The sequence below is a fragment of the Nycticebus coucang genome, chromosome 22, assembly GCF_027406575.1.
Source record: "Nycticebus coucang isolate mNycCou1 chromosome 22, mNycCou1.pri, whole genome shotgun sequence".
In the NCBI taxonomy this organism is placed as follows: Eukaryota; Metazoa; Chordata; class Mammalia; order Primates; family Lorisidae; genus Nycticebus; species Nycticebus coucang.
In genome coordinates this window covers 32,965,959-32,985,100 of record NC_069801.1, presented here as the reverse complement: position 1 = coordinate 32,985,100, position 19,142 = coordinate 32,965,959, and the positions used below count along the sequence as shown (strand labels likewise).

Below are 19,142 nucleotides of genomic sequence, written 5' to 3'. Positions count from 1 at the left end.
TTCAATAAATTTGGAGCATTCTTTAGCTCCCTTCTCTCCAAACTACAGAGAGTTACCCAGCTGAGAGTTTGAGGACTAGACTAGATTATCTCTACCACAGATTCTTTATAACTCAAAGATTAACATATATTTTCTTCAAAGTCTTTCTTTATTGCCCTTATCTAGTGATCTAGTTTATTTCCTCAGTATCTTTAGTTTCAGGGACTCCCAACATGTTCAGCCTAGAGCCAGTTAATGTACAGTTGTTTCTCCCCAGACCTTAATCCTTACACTCACTCTGGCAGCAGTTCTTACACACATATTGAAACATACACAGATGCAAATGTGAGCACTTCCTAACACACCCAACAAAGAGACACTATTGAAATGGCATTCTCACCTTTGCAGGTGTGGTATCCGTTTACACTGCCTACAGAGCTTCCTACAGAAGGCATTATGGAACCTGAGCAGAAGGACAGAGAGACAAACAGGGCGAGACCAACGTGTTAGGAATACATACAGGACTGAATTTGTTCTTTGGCACTCACTTTAAGCTTGGTTATCAGGAAGTTAACACAGCACAAGACAACATACTATGGAAAAAGACAAATCATTTTAGCTGCCAGGCAACAATGTGTCACTCAAGGTGTTTCAGCTTCTTAGCAGGAAAGATTCTTTTTTCTTTTTTTGAAAGAGTCTCACTAGTAGAGTGCCATGGTATCACAGCTCGCAGCAACCTCAAACTCTTGGGCTTAAGTGATTCTCTTGCCTCAGACTCCCAAGTAGCTGGGACAACAGGCACCTGCCACAATGCCTGGCTGTTTTTTTGTTGCAGTTGTCATTGTTGTTTAGCTGGCCCAGGCGGGGTTCGAACCACCAGCATCAGCGCTTGTGGCCAGCGCCATAACCACTGTGCTATGGGCGTCAAGTCAGGACTGATTCTTAATGTTTTGTAGAGGAAGTTCAATTCCTTTCTTAAATCTCCAATTTGAATTCTTTGGATGCTGCCCTCATTTTATGAAGCGAATACAGGTAAAATTATTTAAATCTTTAGAATGGTACCTACCACATTTTGAAATGAGAATTTAAAAAGCCAGAAAGGTCTACCTTTTGTAGCAATGTCTTTCCGTATAAAAAATGAACAAGGACATAAAAAGCAGCTTTCTTTTAATAAAGATGTTAAAATGAGCCCTTCTTATATAGTTTCTAAAGGAAGATTCCTTGTCTTTCCTTTCATGACCTCTTCCTGCTCCCTGTTCCCCAAGGGAAAACAGAAATTCTAAGTGCCAATAAATCTGCCTCATAAACATTATTCTTAGAAATTCTGCCTTGGGCCTTTGGTTTTGTTTCTAATCACCACAATTTCAACTACCTTCTCCCCAAGTTGGTTCCTTATACTACAGAGGAGTTTCCCAACTTAGGCAAAAAACATGATATAATTATAAAGATTACATAGAAATCTGAAAAATGTTCACAATATACTGATACTTGAACATATTAACATGTAAGTTGTGTAATTAACTTACGATAGTTTTGAGCCCAGGGCCTTGTGAAGCACATATAACTCACATGATTCTTGACCCTACACTGACCTAATAAAACACCATGGTCCCAAGGAAACAATTTCTTCCTAGTATGGCAGTCAATGTGTTAGAAGGACAGAATAAAATTCTCTTGATTTCATTTACAAAAAGTCAGATGCAAGGTTATTAAAAAATAGTTTTGTGGGCCACGCCTGTGGCTCAGTCGGTAAGGCGCCGGCCCCATATACCGAGGGTGGCGGGTTCAAACCCAGCCCCGGCCAAACTGCAACCAAAAAATAGCCGGGCATTGTGGCGGGCGCCTGTAGTCTCAGCTACTCGGGAGGCTGAGGCAAGAGAATTGCTTAAGCCCAGGAGTTGGAGGTTGCTGTGAGCTGTGTGAGGCCACGGCACTCTACCGAGGGCCATAAAGTGAGACTCTGTCTCTACAAAAAAAAAAAAAAAAAATAGTTTTGTTAGGGGAGTGATTATAAAATTTCATGTTAATTTTATTGTACTTTCAATTTAAAATGGATTGAAAAGAAAAATTACATTCCCTTGCAGTGTAACGATGGCAAAAACAAAAATGAACAAGGATTATATTTAGAAGAAGGTCCTAAACAAGGTTGTCACTAACTCACTATGTGAGTCTTAGTCTACCGACACAGTTTCTTATACCTCTATCCTGCCATTTCTTGGAGGCTTAATAGAGACAGATCATGAGACAATGTATGTGAAAGTACTTCATGAAACAAAAAGAGCTATGCATATGTAAGGAGCTGGAATATTCATGGTTCTTCAGAGTTGGAAGAGAACTTTGATAGCATCAGGACAATAGTATTCAAACTGGTTTTCAAAGCACCTGCAGGCAGTGCTTAAGGGATTCTGTTAATGTTTGGTTTTAATTTAATATTCAGATAAATTTCTAACTATTTAGAAGTGTCAATAAAACATGCATGGTTCAATTATGGTGAATGCTACATTTTAACTCATTAGATACAACCAATATTCATGTCACTTTTTGGGAGAGAATAAAGCAGCTCATGCAATCCCTAAGTATATATTTAAACTTGTTTTTGAGTGTCCATGACTGGAAAGATGATAGCTCTTCATTAGCACTTTATAATATTCAAACCTGTCTATGTCAATTCATGTATATGCCATAAGAAAAACATCTGGGTTCGGCACCGGTGGCTCAAGCGTCTAAGGCACCAGCCACATACACCTGAGCTGGCAGGTTCAAATCCAGCCCGGGCCCGCCAAACTACAATGATGGCTGCAACCAAAAAAAAAAAAAAAAAAATAGCTGGGTGTTGTGGCAGGCACCTGTAGTCCTAGCTACTTGGGAGGCTGAGACAGGAAAATCGTTTGAGCCCAGGAGTTGGAGGTTGCTGTTAGCTGTGACTCCATGGCACTCTACCCAGGGCAACAGCTTGAGGCTCTGTCTCAAAAAAAAAAAAAAATCTGTATTACATGTTAATATGTTAAATAACATGACAAAAAAGGCTGAAGTACATCTAGACAGAGCAAGTTCTCATCAGGGCAGAATTGCGTGATAATAGAATTCTTTATGTTTTAAGTCTTGATGATGTCAACCTATAGATAGCTTCTGTTCTCAATGTCAGTTTTAGGTGTTTTCTGTGTTCAAAAGACCTCATTAAACATTCTTACTGGTTTAACCTTGAGATAACAATTTGTTATATCACTTTCAAGTTTCTAGTTTAATTTTATCAAAGAGTACTTTTTTGAGACAGAGTCTCACTGTAGAGTACTGTTTATCTGTTTTTTTTTTTGGCCAGGGCTGGGTTTGAACCCATCGCCTCGGGCATATGGGACCAGTGCCCTATCCCTTTGAGCCACAGGCGCCACCCCTAGAGTACTGTTAAGTCACAGCTCACAGCAACCTCAAACTCCTGGGCTTAAGTGATTCTCTTGCCTCAACCTCCCAAGTAGCTGGGACTACAGGCTCCTCCCACAATATCCAGCTATTTTTTTGGTTGTAGTTGTCATTGTTGTTTGGCAGGCCTGGGTTGGATTCGAACCTGCCAGCTCCAGTGTTATGTGGCTGGTGCCCTAGCTGCTGAGCTACAGGCGCAGAGCCCACACCGATAAATTTCTTAAGAGATAAATGCTATAAATTAACTTATATAAATTTATGCCAATGAAATATTTTTGTTTCATGTAGACTGAGATAAGAGATTTGATATTTTAAAAATATATTCTAGTCCTTCAAAAAGTTTGAAAAGGCCAGACACAGTGGCTCAGGTCTATAATCTAGCACTTTAAGAGGCCAAGGCAGGAGAATCATTTGAGCCCAGAAGTATGAGACCAGCCTAAACAATATAGTGAGACCTCGTCTCTATAAAAAATAAAAAAATGAGCCAAGCATGGTGGCACATGCCTACAGTTTCAGCTACTCAGGAGACTGAGATAGGAGGATTCTGAGAGCCCAAGATGACACCACTACACTCTACCCTTGGCAACAGAGGAAGACCCTGTCTCAAAAAAAAGGAAAGGAAAAGGAAAGAAAGGAAAGGAAAGGTTTGTTGACTTCGCCTAATCTAGTCACACATGAGTAAGTCACTGAACTTATTCGTGGTTTATTAGGAATATAAGAATCACCAATTTCTTAAAATGTCACTTCTGGATAGTTCCTCCCAAATCTTTAAACTTTAGAATACCGGCGAGGCCCAATGGCTCACACCTATAATCCCAGCACTCTGGGAGGCAAATGCAGGTAGATTGCTTGAGCTTAGGAGTTTAAGACAAGCTTGAGTAAGAGTGAAACCCTGTCTCTACTAAAAATAGAAAAATGAGCCAGGCAACATGGCAGGCACCCGTAGTCCCAGCTACTAGGGAGGCTGAGGGAAGAGGATCGCTTGAGCCCAGGAGTTTGAGGTTGCTGCGAGCTATGATGATGCCACAGCACTTTACCCAGGGCAATAGAGTGGGACTCTATCTCAAAAAAACAAAAATACTTTTAGAATACTACGGGAAAGTATACATTCATAGAAGGAAAAAAAAGTAAATTTTTTTTACATTAGGAGTACACTATCACAAGTCTTATAATAAAACCCACAAGATCCCATTAACAACCAACAAGTCACTGTAGACTCATACTGAAGTTTGCCTGAAAGATTTAATTTACAGCCAGAGATTATTCATAAATCTAGGTACAATATGTGTATCCCTTCAAAGAAGTGTGCCAGTCCCTAGTGTTGATCCTGAGTCCTAAATACCTAACCTCCCTGGATAACATACTCATACCCCACACAGGCTTGTCCAATTTTTAAGATGATATATGCCAACCTATTCACATGTTTAAGAGAGAAAAATTTCCTTTTTTTTTTTTCTTAGAGACAGAGTCTCACTTTGTTGCCCTTGGTAGAGCATCACGGCATCAAATGCGTCAGCCTCTAGAGTAGCTGGAACTACAGGTGCTCACTGCAATGCCCAGTTATTTTTTAGAAATGGGGTCTCACTCTAGCTCAGGCTGGTCTGCAACTCCTGAGCTCAAGCAATGTACCTACCTTGGCCTCCCAGAGTGCCGGGATTATAGGTATGAACCACTGTGTCCAGCCTGAGAAATTTCTTAAGATGAAAATCCTATTTTATTTTTAATTCTCCTATGTTTATTTGATAGTTCTGTGGGCCAACTAGTTTCTTTACTTTTCCCATGATGGGAAGGAATTTTGTAAAATGGAGCAATGCTATACAGCAAAGGGGGAAGTAGGTTAAGTTGAGGGGGAAGACTACTTTGTGGACTCTCCTTTTTTTATTGAGACAGAGTCTCACTTTGTCACCCTCTGTAGAGTACTGTATCATCATAGCTCACAGCAACCTCAAACTCTTGGGCTCAAGCGATTCTCTTATTTCTGTTTCCCTAATAGCTGGGACTATAGGTGCCTGCTACAACGCCTGGCTATTTTGTCGTCGTTGTTGTTGTTTATCAGGCCCAGGCTGGGTTTGAATCCACCAGCCCTGATGCACGTGGTAAGTGCCCTAAACATTGAGCTACGGGTGCCCCCTTGTTTTCTGTTTTTATTCCCTACCTTAATTCTAACTTTAATTACATAAAGGGACATCCAAAGGCCAAAAGCAAAGAACAATGTTCAGTACATTTTGAAGAGCCTGTACTCACCGGTCTTGGCTTGGGAATCAGGTGCTGTGATCTCCACGATGAGATTTTCTAAAGAAGTGCCTTTGCAATTGATTTCTTCCACTAGAGTTCCCTTACTTGTCCAGTCATCTAGGAGACTCTGTTTAAAGAGAAAAATGGGTAATGTAACATCTGGGGCCTTCTCCTCATAAGTAGGGACATCTATTTTACATGTATAGACTATCCTCATATATTTAGCCATATGACGATCCTGGCTTAACCAGCCAAAGCAAGGGAGACCAATATCCTGAAATTGCCAGAACCTCTGATTCATTTATTCATTCATCAAATATTTATCTAGCATTTACTACAGAATAGGCACCATGCCAAACACCGGGGATATAAAATAGTATTATGAAACAGGTGCTCAATTTTATAATAGTATTATAAAACCAGGTGCTCAAATTATCAATTACATAATGTGATAAATTCTATTATAGAAATATGGACAGTCTGAGAGAGCAAGAGGAAATACATCTAGGTCTGCCTTGAGGGAGTAAAGCTTTGAGGTAAGATAAAAGTTTGCCAGGTGGACAGATGAAACCAACATGCATGTAAAGGAGAAAGAGGAGGTTGAGCACAGTAGCTCATGCCTATAATCCTAGCACTTTGGAAGGCCAAGGCAGGAGGAATACTTAAGGCCAGGAGTTCAAGCCGAGCCTGGGCAACAAAGAGAGACCTTGGCTCTAAACAAAACAAAACAAACCAACCAACAAAAAACCCACAAGAAATATTAGCCCAGTGTGGTAGCACATGCCTGTAGCACTAGCTGCTCAGAAAGCTGAGGCAGGAGGATTACTTGATTCCAGGTGTTTGAGGCTGCAGTGAGTTATGATCAGGCCACTGAACTCTGGCAACAGAGCAAGACTGTCCCCCCAAAAAAGACAGGAAATGGTGACTGGTAGGTAAATCAGCCTACCAGTCACCATTGAGATGCAGAGAAATATATAGAATCATAGCTACATTTTGCATGGATTAAGGAAACTTTGTGTTGGGTTTAAAATCAGAACTCTAAATACTATAGAAAGTCATTAGAAAACGATGGCATTTGTTCTAAGATTAAAGTACAGGGTAATGAATGCTAAGATGTGACTGCCTGCCATAGCAGCAGGATTTTATTCTTTTTTTTTGAGACAGAGTCTCAAGCTATAGCCCTGGGTAGAGTACTGTGGCATCATAGCTCACAGCAACCTAAAACTCTTGGGCTTAAGTGATTCTTTTGCCTTAGGCTCCCAAGTAGTTGGGACTACAGGCACCTGCCACAATGCCCGTTTGTATATATAATGAATGCTATATTGAATCAGCAAAAGAACTCTGAAAGTATTAAAAATTAGAGTGAAAGGACACCCCTTAAAGGGAACTCAGCTGCCTAGCAATGGATAGCAACCAAAATGAAAATAATTGAAATGCACGATAAAGAATTACAAATATGGATTGTAAGAAAATGCAATGAAATCTAAGAGAATTGGATTTGGATTTCCATAGAGCTAGGGTTACAGGTGTGAGCCACGTGCCTGGCCTCAATCCCTTCTTCTACACTGAGTATTCCTGACAATCTGGTTTGCTTTTGACTTTAACCTGTAGAGTAGCAGCAGAGAAAGACACATAGCCATTAACATCTAGCAAGCTCATAATGCCTAAATTCAACTGACCTTTGGTCACTGCTTATCAATTCTTTTAGTAATCACCCTGGATTGCAAAGGGTTACAGTACCCAAATTATACTCTGACTCACCTCAGGATATTTTAATTTTTTAAGGAAAACACAGTGACATCTGTTGGATACGGTATAAACAACTACTATTCAGTTGTTTGGACCTAATTGCTTAGCAAGTGTAACTATTAGAGGTTTAGGATTTTTTCCTTGGCTTTGAGATACCATGAAAAATTTCTTAAAATACTAAGGGCACTGTGAAATGAGAAAGTTGGGGAACCTTTGTCCTAGGGAATTTCCAACAGCAAATGTTCCTGGTGCTACTCTATGAATGCAATCAAACTCTTCTCTTTCACCTGCTCACAATAAAGTGTGCTTTACTGAGAAAATGAGGCTGAATCCATGATAGTTAGAGGCAGATTTGGCTATTTCAACAAAAAGAAGAGATGTTAGAGGTATAAGCAGAGGCTGGATAACTATAAATCAAAGATGGTATAGAAAGGATTCTGCAGGGGATGGGAGGAAAGTTGGTTCCATACTTGAAGTTACCTTCCAACCACGTGATTCATTTTCTTTCTTTTTTTTTGAGACAGAGCCTCAAGCTATCGCCCCGTGTAGAGTGCCATGGCATCACAGCTCATAGCAACCTCCAACTCCTGGGCTTAAGCGATTCTCTTGCCTCAGTCTCCCAAGTAGCTGGGACTACAGGCACCCACCACAACACCCAGTTATATTTTGGTGTGGTTGTCACTGTTGTTTGGCAGGCCTGGGCTGGAATTTAACCCACCAGCCCAGGTGTATGTGGCTGGCGCCTTAGCCACTTGAGCTATAGGCGCTGAGCCCTGATCCTTTTTCTTTAGTAGCTGGAGTAGTACTTCACCTTCAATTTCCTGACCATATTTTCTGGCTACTTACTCATATATATTTGTCTAATTTTCAAATATACAATTAGAGAGAGTATAAGCTCTTCTTCTTTTTTTTTTTTTTGAGACAGAGCCTCAAGCTGTCGTCCTGGGTAGAGTGCCATGGCGTCACAGCTCACAGCAACCTTCAACTCTCGGGCTTAAGCTTTTCTCTTGCCTCAGCCTCCCAAGTAGCTGGGACTACAAGTGTCCACCACAACTCCCGGCCATTTTTTTTTGTTGTCGTTGTCATTGTTGTTTGGCAGGTGTGGGCTGGATTCGAACCCACCACCTCTGGTGTATGTGGCTGGGGCTTTAGCTGCTTGAGCTACAGGCACCAAGCCGAGTATAAGCTTCTTAAGGATTAGATTTTTACAACTGTCTTTTTTATGATCCACCATAGCAGGCAAGGGATTCAAGAACAGTTGAAATTTTAGGGTGGCACCGGCCCCATATACTGAGGGTGGCGGGTTCAAACCCAGCCCCGGCCAAACTGCAACCAAAAAATAGCCGGGCGTTGTGGCGGGCGCCTGTAGTCCCAGCTACTTGGGAGGCTGAGGCAAGAGAATCACTTAAGCCCAGGAGTTGGAGGTTGCTGTGAGCTGTGTGAGGCCACGGCACTCTACCGAGGGCCATAAAGTGAGACTCTGTCTCTACAAAAAAAAAAAAAAAAAAGAACAGTTGAAATTTTATTAATTTTATTCCTAGATGATTTGTTTAGATTTGGGTTGTAAAAAGGAAATTTTGTAGTGCTCAGTGCAGGGTAATGGCAGGTGGGAACCACATGACAAGAATGGAGGAATTTCTATTCTACTTCACAGGGTTAACTTGGCTTTCTCATACCACTTCCCCACTATAGCTGGTTATCAGTACATGCAAGTTTACAAATCCCAGTGTAGCCTAATTCTTGAAGCCCCTTTTATTCACCTACCTTGAGGTATTCAATCTGCTTTTCTAGCTCTTTAGCACTCATGACAGTCTCAGTAGGTGGAATACTGCCTTCGATTTCTTTCAGCCATTTCTGGAAGGTCCTAATCAGCTTCCGGAATTCATCCAACTGTTCTTGGCAAGATGATGCATCTTTCTCTCTGTCAATGAAGAAATTTTGTTACTTGCCAGACTAAGTTTTATAAAGTCAACTTGAACTACAACTAGGTTCATTCTGGAACTCTAGGCATCAGTTTGCTAACAGGGCCTTTCCTTCCTATAATCTTTTCCATAGCAGGTTTGGCTGAAGAACCATATAAAACGTAGAAGAGTATCAAACTCAGGAATCTATTGCCCTTGTTTGGACATTTCTGGGGCAAGAAGTCTTTAATCTTCCTCTGAGCTAAAGTGAAAGTGAGAAAAACTAAAAGGAGCCCGCTATTTAAGTACCATGATACAATGGAAGGAATGTAGGCTTTGGATCTCAATTTCAGCTCTGGTACATTTTACGTATTTGGCTCTTTCAAGGTCCAATCCAAATGCTGACTCCTTTAGCAACGAAGGTGGTGAAAGTGAGCCTCAGAGAAGGCAGGGGATTAGCCTTGGTTAAGTATGCTAATGAATGAAATTAATCAAGGATAAAGTTTTAGAAATGGCCACCTCTATCAGTCAGATGTCAATCCAGAAATCTTGATTCCTCATACAGCTAAAAGGCCCTCAGCATACAGAAGGCAAAGCAAAACCTTCCTGACATTTGATCCCAAGCACCGCACTAAATAATCTGTTGATAACAATTTTGGTTTCAGCAATTGCTCTCTTCTGGTCACTAATGCAGTCATCTGTCAAACCAAGAGTATATTTATGCCTATATGAAGATAAGAGGTCTGGTCCATGCTCTTACACCCATGTAAGGCTTTATAATGGGGAATAATGGCTTTTCAACAGTGAGCTAGAATCAGCCTGAGATGAGAATCTAGACACACCTCTAAAACAGCAACTTAAACGTGGTCAAAACAAAGAGAGAGAGGGAGTGTCAATACAGCATTGAGTTGTGTCTGGGCCGTCTTCTCCAATTTTTCTCTTTATTTCAGATTCTGTTATAATTCTACTTGCTGCCCAAAATTTGTTTTATTTCATCTAGATCACCTAAGCTTTTGTTTATACAGACAGGGAACTCAGTCCCAATTTCTGCTGGTTAGTAATAAAAAAACCATTAAATATCAAGTAGATTCTTTGTCTAAAAATGACACTATCCACCTTCGTATGACTTGGTAGCAGAATTTTGGATGCCATCTTTTCCGGCAAAGGAAGAAAAAGAAAAGATCATCTTACCACACAGCAAGAAAAAAATAGTTTCCCAACACTAATCAAACACAAGTGAAAACTCACCTTTCTTTAACTGTCTTCTGTAGCTCTTTGAAGTCCTTTCTGAGGTTCTGCACCCTGTCCTGATGCTGAGACAGGTCCAGTGCAAACCCACAAGAGCTCAGTTCAGTGACCATGTGCTCAAGAGTATCTAGGTTCTCCTGTTGGTCTTCCATTTCTAAATTGAGCTCCTGTCAAGCAAATAAGGAAATGCATCAAATTCTCTGATTCTCATAAATAAATGTGTTGAAAAAGGTGAAAGATACCTAGGTTAAGCCTGGGGCAAGTTCTCCCCAAACTGTAGAGAAAGAGGGAATAAGAAAAGAGGTGTGCAGCTTGGTGCCTGTAGCTCAGCGGCTAGGGCGCCAGCCACATACACCGAGGCTGGGGGATTCAAATCCAGCCCAGGCCTCCCAAACAACAGTGATAACTACAACAAAAATAAATAGCCGGGCACTGGGGCAGGCGCCTGTAGTCCCAGCTACTTGGGAGGCTGAGGCAAGAGAATCGCTTAAGCCTAAGAGTTTGAGGTTGCTGTGATGTGTGCTGTGATGCCACAGCGCTCTACTGAGGATGATATAGTGAGAATCTATCTAAAAAAAAGAAAAAAGAAAAGAGGTGTGCTTGCTGGCTCACCTGCTAGATCAAAACAATAAACACAGAGGATCTCTCTAACTCACTGGAGAGTGGCTAGGAAGGATAAAAAAAGTCTCCTTTAAACAAATGTTCAGAGACTCAGGAGGTACCATGAAGAAAGAATATAAAGAATGAAGGTTTGGGGAGTAAAAAGATCTGAAAATCAAGCATGGCTCTACCATTGACTAGCTTGTGATCTTAAGCTATAGAACTTCTCTAAGCTTCCACAGTCTCTTCTATAAAATGGGGATAAACACATTACCTCTATTATTATTTAACACTGTATTATAGATGTCAGCCAGTATAATTAAGAGAGAAATCAAACTGTGGAATAAGAATTAGAATTCTTATAATATTGGCAGATTATATGAACTCATCATCTGTAAAACCCAAGAGAATTAACAACGAAATACAACGAAATCAAAAGATGAAGTAATTAAGGATATAAAACCAACACATAAAAATCAAGAATGAAAACTTTAATTTACAATAGCAACACAAAAGGTTCAATCTTTATAATCAGCTAACTAAAAACATACAAAACCTAAACAATAAAACACTCCCGGAAAACACAAAAACAGACCTAAATAAATGGAAGGACATCCATGAAGATAAGTATATGAATATGTGTTTGTACATCACATACATACATATGTGAATAAATATGCTTAGTATGACCCAAATAAAAACACCAAGTTTTTTTTCCTCTATAACTAAAAAGGTAATTTTTAAGTTCACGTAGAAAAATAAATGTCCAACTATAGCTATGAAAAATCCTGAAAGGAAAAAAAAAATGAGGGCTAGCTCTACTGGGTATTAAAACATACCATAAAGCCTCTATAATTAAAAGTAGTATGCTACGGCATATGAAGAGACCAGCAAAATAGAACAGACAATCCAGAAATAGATTCTAATATATACAAAAACTCTGTATATGTTAAAGATGGCTTCTCACATCTGGGAAAAAGACAAGCTTTTCACAGAAATGATACACCTGAGTAACCCTTATCTGAAATGTTTGGGACTAGCAGTGTTGTGGATTTTAGTGGATTCAAATCCAGATTTTTTTGGATTTGGAATATTTGCATAATACTTACCAATTGAGCAACCTTAATCCTTACCTGAAATGCTCTAATGAGCATTTCCTTTGAAGGTCATATTAGCATTCAAAAAGTTTCAGACTTTGGAGTGTTTCAGATTTCAACTTTTGAATTAGGGATACTCAACCTGTATTAAGAACAACTAGGTAGGTGTTTGGAAAATGATAAACTTGATTCATACCTCTGAATAAACTTGCATTATTCAAAAAAATTCAGATGTAAAAAAAAACATAAAAGTTTTGGAAAAAAGCATGAGAGAATTCCTTCATGACCCATGTGCAGCTGAAGGCTTTCAAAATATGACTAAAGATATATATATAAGACTGATAAAATCTATATATAGAAAAACTTTTACACAAAAAAACACAAGCAAAATCAAAAGACAAAAAAACTGGAAGAATATATTTCCAATATATTATAAAGAACTAATCTCTCTGATATTAATAAAAAAAGAAAATAAAAAAAGAACTCTAAAAATTGAAAGAAAAAGGCCAAAAAATAACAAAGACATGAACAAATAGTTCACAATAAATGATTCAAGTATAAAAACACACTCGGAAGGGTTAAAATACATTCAACATCACTCATAAGAGAAATAAAAATTAAAACCAAATTCAGATATCGTGTTTTTACTATCAGATTGGCAAAAATTTAAAAGCCTGATAATATATTTTGTTGGTGAGGCTGTGGGAGAAATAGGTATTCTCACGCACTGCTGGCAGGAATGAGAAATGGTGAAATCCCAATGGAGGGAATATGGCTATATCTAACAAAACTACACATGCTTTTACCCTTTGATGCAACAACTCTATTCAAAGAACTTATCCTGAAGACATACTTCCAATAATATGGTAAAAAATGTAAAAGGTTATTCAGTGGTAAGAGACAATTTAGAACCAGCAACTAAAATGGGTGCGGTGGGCTCGGCGCCCATTGCTGAGTGGTTAGGGCGCCAGCAACGTATACCAAGGCTAGTGGGTTCTAACCCGGCTTGGGCTTGTTAAACAACAATGACAACCACAACAGTTTTAGGCTGTAGTGAGCTATGATGACTGTACTCTAGGCCCAGTGCAGAGTGAGGCCCTGTCTCAGGGAAGGAAAAAAAAAAAGACAAGGACAGCTTGAAGGGGCTCCCATTGGCCATTTTGGGAAAAATTTTAAGTATCAAAAGCATTGTGTTGGTAGTAAATATAGGATCCCATATGATACTGTCTCTCTTTTACATTTTTTTTTTTTTTTTGGTAGAGACAGAGTCTCACTGTACGGCCCTCAGGTAGAGTGCCGTGGCGTAACACAGCTCACAGCAACCTCTAACTCTTGGGCTTACACGATTCTCTTGCCTCAGCCTCCCGAGCAGCTGGGACTACAGGCTGAGGCAAGAGAATCGTCCGCCACAATGCCCGGCTATTTTTTTTTTTTTGTTGCAGTTTGGCCGGGGCTGGGTTTGAACCCGCCACCCTCGGCATATGGCGCCGGCGCCCTACTCACTGAGCCACAGGCACCGCCCTCTCTTTTACATTTTTACAAAGAGAAAATGATCAGCAACTGATGCGTCTAGGTGAAAAGTATGCTGGTGGTAATCGAACTATTCCTTCTACTTTTGTCTAAGTTGGAAATCATTTAAAACAAAAAGCTAGGAGGGCAAACAAAACAAAATAATGAGATTCTACTTTAATATGGAAAAAGAAAGTTGGATAAACCCGAGGTAGCAAGGTAGAGATAGAGGAATGCTAAGGTACTATAAGTGAGAATGTGGGTCTGTACAGCCCTTCCCGAGTTCAAATTGGCCACTTCTTAGTTAAATTAAATATATTAGGACCCAGCAATTCTACTTATGGGTATATATTGATTGGTAGTAGTTCATTAAAACTTTTTATCAAATATTTCCAGCTCTGGTGTATGCCTACCTAACAGGCACAATGTAAGGGTAGATGGCACACCTCCTGTATCTGTGCCAGATACAACAGGGACTTCACCTAACAAATGCAAACATTGTAATCTAACCATTTGTACCCTCATATTAATCTGAAATAAAAATATATATATTAAAAATATATTTCCAGCTCAGTATCTTTCAGGTACATGAGAGGACTACATTTCCTCACTACCTAGAATGTTAGGTGTGGTTATGTAAAATTTGCTTTTACTAATGAAATATAAATGGATATGACATGGTTTCTTCTCATTGTAGCAGTAATTATGAAATTATGAAGTCTGCATCAACCTGTATACCACTTCATCTGGGTTGAAGATGTGTGAGTAGAAAATAAGTCTTGGCTGTGCTTTTAAAAAAATGGACAAATAATACCTACTTTATAGGATGGCTGTAATAATTCTCTAAGACAATGCAGCTCAAAGTTTCCAGTGCACTGACTTCGTGTGTACATGGTAAATGTTAGTTCTCTCTTTTATTTTAACAGGTGAGCTATCTCCTTACCTGGATCTGTTGGAAGAAATGTGCGATATCTTGATCTGGCTGATTTCCAGAGGCCAGCATCCTACTTTTGTTTTCCATAAACTGCTGCAGCTTACCAGAGAGATGTTCAAACATCTCTGCTTGGGGCAGAAGCTTCTTTAGGGAGCTCTCCTTTTCTTGCTGCCGTAGACAGAGCTGTTCGAAGCGCTGGCTCACTTCTGCCAGTTTGCCCTGCAGCACTGCTGCTGTAGTGCTGTCTGCGGTCTCCATGAATCGTGTCACCATCTCACGGGTGGCTTCCAAGCTGCTCTTTTGCCGAGCAATGTCCTGCTTCAATTTCTGTCATCAAAAACGTTTGTCAGTTCCTAGAGCTCACTTATTCCAGAATATCTGAGCCAAAAATGAATAACAACATGCTCACTTCCTCAAGGGGTGGCCCAATAATTGCAAGTGAGCCTTCTGAATACTATACATCCCATTCTCTTAGTTCTCCACCTCTTCGACCATATGATTTTTGTCATTACAATTTTTCCTTCAGCACAATGGTTGCTTGGAAATTGGGTAGAAATATCTTTACATGATTAGTTGTCATTTTTAAATCTTTTTTTTTTTTTTCTGAGATAGAGTCTCATTATGTCGCCCTCGGTAGAGTGCCATGGTGTCATAGCTCACAGTAACCTCAAACTCTTGGGCTTAAATGATTCTCTTGCCTCAGCCTCCCATGTAGCTGGGACTATAGGCAACCACCACTACATCCGACTATTTTTTTTTTTCCTGTAATTGTCATTGTTGTTTGGCAGGCCCAGACTGAGTTCGAACCCGCCACCTACGGTCTATGTGGCTGTGGCTGGTGCCCTAGTCACTGAGCTACAGGCTCTGAGTTGTCATCTTTAAATCTTATTAGAAGATTCACAGAAGTCAATTTTTCTCCTGTTACTTTTTCAACATTATGTAATTATGTCACATGCAAACACACCCTCTGTGCTAGTTTTGGGGACATAGGTCTTACCATATTAGTGGCTAGTGCTTCTTGGATGACTCCGGATGAGAGTGATGCCACCTGTTCCCCTTCCAGGTTTTGTTCAACTTCCCTGAGGGACTGCAGCAGGCTCTCCAGACTTTCCTGGACACTTTGAGATCGAGCAATTGCCTTTTGCAGCAGAGCAGAGCGCTCAGCCAGGCTACAGGAGAGGCTTTGGAAGTGGCTGAGTATGGAATCTGGAAAATCAAGGCCATAATCTGGAAACTATTTTGCATTGTGCTTTAAAAAGGAATGTATTGAAATTGCACATATTAATTGTAATAATGACTAACATCAAGATAACAGAAGGAATAAGCTTGAAATGCATTAGTATTGGAGCCAAACTCAATAAATATTAGTTATGTAGCACCTACTAGGGGCAGAAATTGTACTAAATTGTACTGAAGATAAGGTAAAGTCTCTGCTGTCTCCAAAACAGAAGATAGGCTGAGGAAATCACATCACAATTAAAAATAAAATCAAATCACAAGTGCTATCTTGCTATTAGGAGGACTGTGCTAGAGAAGCCCAGAAGGAATAATAAATCTTACATTTCTTTTGAGGAATGTGGGTGGTGGTCAGGATCTTAGAAAGGAGGAAACTCTCATGTACATATATTTTTGGGACAAATAAAAATTACATATACTTATGATGTACAACACGATCTTTTGATATAGGTATATGCTATGGAATGGCTAAATCAGGCTATTTAATATATGTATTACCTCACATCATGCACGGTAGGCACTTATAAATGTTAGTAGTTGAGCAATGTAATGCAGGAGTAATGTAATGCAGAAATGACTGGTTTACTTGAGAAAGGAAGGGAAATAAGATGTGATAGAAGGCAGATGCCTGGGGATAAGGGGCTGAACACATATTGTGAAGGTCCTTAATGATGCAAGAATAAAGTTCATTACAGGTTGAGCTATTGGACGAGAGTCTACATCTATTCATGTTTATATCCCCATATCCCCAGCACCTAGCCTGGCACCACAGATATGTGCACAACATAATGTGATACACTGCAGAACAGAGCTACATATTAGGAATTAGGGAGTGCTATTTCTGTTGCTGCTTTATACCTGTGGTTTCCTGAACATGCTTGTGGTCTGGGGCTGGCTCGCCTTCAATTTCCATGAGGTCATGAGCTACTTTTTGGAGCTTTTCTACAGGTACTTGGTGCTCAGCCAATTCTTCCTGCAACTGCTGCTTGTCCATGAAAAATGACAAAAGAAAAACATCTGAGTAAACAAAGCTGATTCTAGGAACCAGCTACTAAGCAACTTCATAAAATAATTTGTTTATCCACAGCCACAGATAATAAAGTATTTAGAAATCAGATCTTACCCAAGGCATCCCAACTACTGCCTTGTATTTGATTTTCTTTGGATGGAGAGTATTCTAAGTCATGCAATATGAGGCCTTGACACCCAAACACAGTATGTGCCCTGACATACCTTTGTTGTTGCAAGCTGCTGCTGCAGGACCCCAGGATCAGAGGCAACAGTATCTGAGAGGAGCCTTTGCACACTGGCCTCACAAGTCTGCATCCAGGCCTGCAGGCTGTCAGCACTGCTTTGGAACTGTTGATACTGCGCTAGTAGCATGTTCAGGTGCGAGCCCAACCGTGTACACTGTGCCAGAGAAAGAAATGGGAGCAGACCTCAGCAAGGTCACGCTGGGCACAGACTAAAGAAGCCTTGCTTTGTTACAAAGAATTCACTGAAACTTCTGATAAGGATAAGAACAGGACGCATGGATCAATGGGTAGCAATCATCTACAATGTGGTCATCATTGTTTGTTCCATACTATTCACTTCAACCTAACTATATATCCAGGAATATTTAATGAGTTGCATGACAAGCCACCAAAGAAGTATACATCAGGTTGCAGGCAAAGATAGGGATTGAAAGATAAAAAAAGTATTCCTTTGGGAGGATTAGAGATACTGGCAGAAGCATAAGACAGAAAGAACAACCGCCCAGATTCTAAACTTTAGGAGCAAGTGGGAATTCTTTGGAGAGGTTAAAAGATAAGGATTTACTGTAGATGCCCTATCTAGGAATCTGGTTTAAGTTTCCCCTGTGCTATGTTTCTTGGGAGCCGAAGTCTGTTGGTCAGGATATAAGGTGAGCACCTCCACTACTGTTGTGAGACATATTCCTGACACTGCTAGAATCAGGCTTTAGCCTGTGGGCCTACATATTTCACATTTTTTCCCCGCTGAAAGAGTCTTACTTTGTTGCTCTCAGTAGAGTGCTGTGACATCATAGCTCACAGCAACATCAAACTCTTGGGCTCAAGTGATCCTCTTGCCTCTGCATCCCAAGTAGCTGGGACTACAGGTGCCTGCCACAACACCCAGCTATATATATGTATTTTTTTTAAGAGATGGGGTCTTGCTCTGGCTCAGGCTGCTCTCAAACTCCTGAGCTTAGGCAATCCACCTGCCTTGGCCTCCCAGGAGTGCTGGGATTATAGGCGTGAACCATAGCACATGGCCCTATTTTACTTTTTTTTTGCATAATTCATGAAGACGCCCTGCCTCTGGTCAAGATACAAATCAGCTTGCCCACCATGTTCTGAGGTTCTGATTCTGAGACTCATAAACCCACAGTTGTATGAGGGCTGTCAGGAACCTCCCTTTTACCTTTGCATGGAGAGCAGTGTATCGTTCTGATGCATCATTCAGCTTGTCCTTCACTAAGTTTCCAGTTGTTGATGGTTTTTGGCCTTCCTTAAAACTGATTACTGTGTCCAAGACTTTTTGTCCTGACATAGTCACAAATCTCAAGTCTCCTTTGTGGGAAATGACGTCCTCTGAGAAGCTCCCCTGACGCTTCAGCAGGGAGGGAAGGGCCTTAGGGCTGCTGCTTCCCTTGTGCATGTTCTCCAGCTCTTTCTCAGACCGTTCCAGCCAACTCTCAAACTCCCCATGATCCTGCAGAAACTTCTGCAACTCATCCTGAAGTGTCTGCACTCGCTTCAGCTCAGCCTCTGACTGGGTCAGGCAAGTCGCATATTGCTCCTTCAGCTCTCCTAGCTTCCTTTGTAGCATCTGTCGATCTTCAGGTGTAAGATTGTGGCCGTGCTGATCCAGGAAGGCTTGAGCTGACTGGGTCGCCAAAATGAAATTTTGCTGCTGGGACAGCAATTCCTGGTGACGGGCCTGGTAAATAATCCCCCCAAACAAAGGATGATCAGTAGGGAAGCAACAATAATTTGGTTATAAGTATAGCTAGAAGTGTTGGGGTACAGCTCCTTCTCCCTCAATACGCCACTTTCCCAGATGCTCAGAAATCACCAATATTTTTCACTGCTAAGCATTATGTCATATGCTGATCCCTGCTTAACTAACATATATAGGACTTTATAGTTTGGGGAATTTTTTGTGACACAGTCCCATTCTGTTGCCCCAGAGTGCTGTGGCATTGCATCAGCCTAGCTTACAGCAACCCCA

At 40.5% G+C, this 19,142-nt stretch overlaps 1 protein-coding gene across 9 annotated transcripts in view; it reads right to left on the bottom strand.

Annotated features, from left to right (window-relative positions):
• The window catches only part of MACF1 (microtubule actin crosslinking factor 1), a 401,452-nt gene that overhangs the window by 99,385 nt on the left and 282,925 nt on the right, over positions 1 to 19,142 (bottom strand). For 5 of the 9 annotated variants that reach the window (XM_053575600.1, XM_053575601.1, XM_053575606.1 and 2 more), the window contains 9 exons: positions 18,333 to 18,851; positions 17,139 to 17,315; positions 16,764 to 16,887; positions 15,667 to 15,875; positions 14,679 to 14,996; positions 10,530 to 10,696; positions 9,145 to 9,301; positions 5,641 to 5,758; positions 380 to 442 (listed from right to left, as the gene is read on the bottom strand). In XM_053575600.1, coding sequence (XP_053431575.1) covers positions 380 to 442; positions 5,641 to 5,758; positions 9,145 to 9,301; positions 10,530 to 10,696; positions 14,679 to 14,996; positions 15,667 to 15,875; positions 16,764 to 16,887; positions 17,139 to 17,315; positions 18,333 to 18,851 — 1,852 coding nt within the window. The remainder of the gene's footprint in view (positions 1 to 379; positions 443 to 5,640; positions 5,759 to 9,144; positions 9,302 to 10,529; positions 10,697 to 14,678; positions 14,997 to 15,666; positions 15,876 to 16,763; positions 16,888 to 17,138; positions 17,316 to 18,332; positions 18,852 to 19,142) is intronic. The other 4 variants (XM_053575602.1, XM_053575608.1, XM_053575604.1 and 1 more) reach the window with 1 other exon arrangement.